At 34.7% G+C, this 4,801-nt stretch overlaps 1 protein-coding gene across 1 annotated transcript; it reads left to right on the forward strand.

Moving 5' to 3' along the window:
* The first annotated feature begins 907 nt into the window (after window positions 1–907).
* LOC123537194 (uncharacterized) lies at window positions 908–4,321 on the forward strand. The gene is made up of 3 exons (XM_045320826.2): window positions 908–1,373; window positions 1,680–1,703; window positions 2,241–4,321. The coding sequence occupies exons 1-3, from the start codon at window positions 1,299–1,301 to the stop codon at window positions 2,754–2,756; spliced, it is 615 nt and encodes a 204-aa protein (XP_045176761.2). The 5' UTR covers window positions 908–1,298; the 3' UTR covers window positions 2,757–4,321.
* Window positions 4,322–4,801: the final 480 nt, after the last annotated feature.

Genomic DNA, 4,801 nt, shown 5'->3' on the forward strand with positions numbered 1-4,801 from the left:
GACGTGTATAGCTTTCCAAGTAGAGTGTATGTATACACAGTATATGTCGACGTGTATAGCTTTTCAAATGGAGTGTATGTATACACAGTATATGTCGACGTGTATAGCTTTCCAAGTGGAGTGGTGTATGGCTTTTTAGCTCACCTGTCACAAAGAGACAAGGTGAGCTCTTGTGATCGCGCGGTGTCCGTCGTCCGTGCGTGCGTGCGTGCGTCCGTAAACTTTTGCTTGTGACCACTCTAGAGGTCACATTTTTCATGGGATCTTTATGAAAGTTGGTCAGAATGTTTTCCTCGATGATATCTAGGTTAAGTTCGAAACTGGGTCACATGCCATCAAAAACTAGGTCAGTAGGTCTAAAAATAGAAAAACCTTGTGGCCTCTCTAGAGGCCATATAGTATACAAGATCTTCATGAAAATTGGTCAGAACGTTCATCTTGATGATGTCTAGGTCAAGTTCGAAACTGGGTCACGTGCCATCAAAAACTAGGTCAGTAGGTCAAATAATAGAAAAACCTTGTGACCTCTCTAAGGCCATATTTTTTATGGGATCTGTATGAAAGTTGGTCTGAATGTTCATCTTGATGATATCTAGGTCAAGTTCGAAACTTGGTCACGTGCGGTCAAAAACTAGGTCATTAGGTCTAAAAATAGAAAAACCTTGTGACCTCTCTACAGGCCATATATTTCATGAGATCTTCATGAAAATTGGTCAGAATGTTCACCTTGATGATACCTAGGTCAAGTTTGAAAATGGGTTACATGCCATCAAAAACTAGGTCAGTAGGTCAAATAATAGAAAAACCTTGTGACCTCTCTAGAGGCCATATTTTTCAATTGATCTTCATGAAAATTGATCTGATTGTTCACCTTGATAATATCTAGGTCAGTTTCGAAACTGGGTCACGTGTAGCCAAAAACTAGGCCAGTAGGTATAAAAATAGAAAAACCTTGTGACCTCTCTAGAGGCCATATTTTTCATGAGATCTTCATGAAAATTAGTGAGAATGTTCACCTTGATGATATCTAGGTAAAATTCAAAACAGGGTCACGTACCTTTGAAAACTAGGTCAATAGGTCAAATAATAGAAGAACCTTGTGACCTCTCTAGAGACCATATTTTTCAGTGGATCTTCATGAAAATTGGTCAGAGTTTTTATCTTGATAATATCTAGGTCAAGTTCAAAACTGGGTCACATGAGCTCAAAAACTAGGTCACTATGTCAAATAATAGAAAAAAACGACGTCATACTCAAAACTGGGTCATGTGGGAAGAGGTGAGCGATTCAGGACCATCATGGTCCTCTTGTTTCCTTTTTTCATTTTGTCTTTATGTCCGTTTCAGTTACATCCTCGAAATTGCAGAGGTGGAGTAAGTATCCATTTTTAAATCATACATGATGATCTTATAATGATGAATACTTTATATGACGTGACATTAGCACAGATTCAATCATTGTTTAATGATAGGAATATGAAATTTAAAAGTAGCTCTAATCTGATATTCTAAGAAACCAGTCTTTAATAAATACAGATCTTCAATAATGCTCAATAATTTAGTATAATGAAATGATAATACTGCTAAGCGTTGTTAACTCATGTTAAAGTGGACAAGAAAATGACAGGAAATGTCATTATGTTGCTTTGTACGTTTATGATTTTTTAAAACTATTTTCAGTTCCATAAGAGGCTTATAGAAGAAGTAAGTATTTATTACTAAAGAGACCTTGTAACCACTTGCCTACAAACTCTTCATAGAAGGTTACCATAAAACCCAGTTTATTTCGATTGTGATTTTAGATGGAGTTATGTCTAATTACTTCAAGATACTAGTAGTAGCAAAGTCAACATGGAGTGTCAAGGAAAATCATATTGACAGTGCATCAAACATTTTAAATAACACTAATTGCAACTTTTTGGAAACTATTGATATAAGGCGACCTTGAAATCTTTTTTCCGAACTTTGACATATTTTTGTTTTCTGGTCCTTTGACAGGTGTTATGGGGCGGCTTGAAGGGTGTAGCACGTTTTATTAACTCTGATAAACAGACTCAATAAAACCCTATGTTGGGATCTTCTTATAGACTTTACACCATTCAAATACATGTCAAGTATATGCCAGTACACTTAATATTTTAAATAAATTCGTAGTAAAAACTTTATATAACTACATAATATTAATAACGTATGTCAGTTAATCGATTCGTTATTTCATAATTGGTATGTAATATATTTCAGCCCGTACATGCAGGAATAAACGATCTTTATGAACTTAAACTGTACAAACGCAAGTATAAAACTGACGACAAGAATCAGGGACCAGAACCATCGTATAGACTAGACCATGATCATGTCTTTGATGAGATTGGAGGTATATCAGATAAACATCGCGAAATTGACTCTACAAAATTAGAAGATAATGTATACGATTTTTTCCCGTCTTTGAGCTCGCAGTATTCGAAGGATGATATAAACAAAATTCGACTTTCTGGAACAGATTTGGAAGCACTTGAAGACATGAATGAAGCCAACCGTCTATTAAACGACTTGAGTAAAGGACTGGGACAAGTTGCTGAACCACCTCCAATACAGGCAGAATCTCATATGAAAGCAGAAGTAGAGGAGTATCCTGCCTATGAACTTTGGGGTGACTATGACGCACAGTATGCTGACAATGATCATTCTAGAGAAGATGTTCATGCATTTCCTTCTTCACAAAGTGTCGATTTATATGCTTTTAGGAGACGGATGTAACGCAAACAAAGCAGCCTGATTTCTAAATAATATTCATGACATATAAAGTAATGACAAGAGAAAAAAAGATAGAGAAAACTTATATATCTGCGACTATTCCTTTCTACTGATGAATGAATTCACCTGAGTAAATATCAATTTTGGCAACAGAATTAAAATATGAAGTGGTCACATTTATCATTTGTTGAAATTCAAGGAGCGTTCACTGCGGTCTTGTCCTTTCAAGAAGAAGATCTAAGAATTTTAGGATACCGTGGTGTATTTGACAATAAATAAATTTCATATAGCGGATTAGTCGCATGAAATAATTATATACTAAGCGGTGACAACTAATTAAAAACCAAAGTACATGATAACAATTCTGACGATGTTGAGTAAAAAAGTTTTTATTTCAAGCACTGCACTGTATTAACATTATGTTATATTTTATGCTTTTTAATGACGATGAAAATACCTTTTTTTCTCTCTCCTCTGGTTCGGAACTCACTTGGATGTGAAAGAATAAGAACTATAAATAATCGGATATTCTTTGCAAAATAAAGATATACGCGTCACTGTAATAAAATGTAAAAGAAATCCGGAAGCTGACATTTTGTCAACATGAATATAGTGACGCTACGACTCTGTGACGTCATGACGCAATGCACCTCACGTCGTGCGGGTAAAATAAGTGTTATCCGCCTAAAATCATTGAAAATCATAAAATAAACAGAAAATTTGTTTGTTTTACATGTGAGATTGTAACATATTTCACTCATGAACACCATAGTTTACGTTTTCACTCGTGGCTGTGACATTCCTGAAAATATTGCTTTTGATATTCAATAGATGAAATTTATTTCAATCTTTCATTGAAACAAACAAATGTCCTCTATCTATTTAGGGATACGTCTCATTGTATCTCCAAAACTTGTTTGACGCTAAAAAGTTTTGACGCTATGATATAAATAATATGAAATAAGGCACTGCCTAAATTGAGAATCGATCTGCCTGCAACTCGTATGAATCAAAATTGAAAATGCATATTTTAACTCATTTCCTTCTTAAAAAATGTGTAACATATTTATGAAAGATACTATTTATACTACACGCTAATTTTCAACGCTTTGATTAGAGATGTGTGTCTTGGTCAGTAGATGAACTTTGACTGTATAACTCAACACGCTTGTTTTAAAACACAGGTCTGTCTGAATCTGGTTTTGTTACCACGTAATGTTTTTTTTTTAACTATCAACTACTGCATCATGGGAAATAATGAATACTTCAAATGACCATAATACTTTAAAGCTTTAAATTAAGAGGGTAAATTCGAAGGCATTTAACGTGTTTCGATTAAAATTACATGGCATTGCCTGCCTCCAACGGAACATCACTAATGAATGATCTGGGCCATTCGCGTTTTTTAACAAATCAATGAAATAAATATGTTAAAATCCATATTTACGCTACATGAAAATTTGAAAATGTCTTTGCTAGAAATCTTTTCTGACACTAATATTTAAAAAGATTGTCTATTGTCTATTATATGGTTGCAGACGTGTTTTGAAATAAAACTGTGTGCTGTATTATGATTACATATTGAACTCTCTTTTATATAAATGCTGCTAATTAAAGATATCGGGGATACATACATTTGAACAGTTGAAATTCGATATCTCGGACTTGTTTATCTCAAAATTGCAGCTGTATTGAGAACATTTTCAAATCCCGTCCCGCAACACGTGCACAAAACATCATTTATGTCGAAATTCGAGATACCGAGTTTCAATTCTATTTTCAGCTTAAGTCTCATGACACGTTTCCCACCATAGGTTTCCCACCAAACTTTTCCGAGTACATGTTTCTGCTGTAAGGTTCCCTCATCAGTTTCCCACCATAAGTATCCGACCATAAGATTCCCACTAAACGTTTTTAGTTGCCTTTCACACCATAAGATTCACACAATACGTTTCCCACCATAAGTTTCCTACCATAAGTTTCCCACCACAAGTTTCCAACAATAAGATGTTCGCCATAATATTCCCATCATAAGATTCCAAAAATAA

The sequence above is a fragment of the Mercenaria mercenaria genome, chromosome 17 (assembly GCF_021730395.1).
Source record: "Mercenaria mercenaria strain notata chromosome 17, MADL_Memer_1, whole genome shotgun sequence".
NCBI classification, from domain to species: Eukaryota; Metazoa; Mollusca; class Bivalvia; order Venerida; family Veneridae; genus Mercenaria; species Mercenaria mercenaria.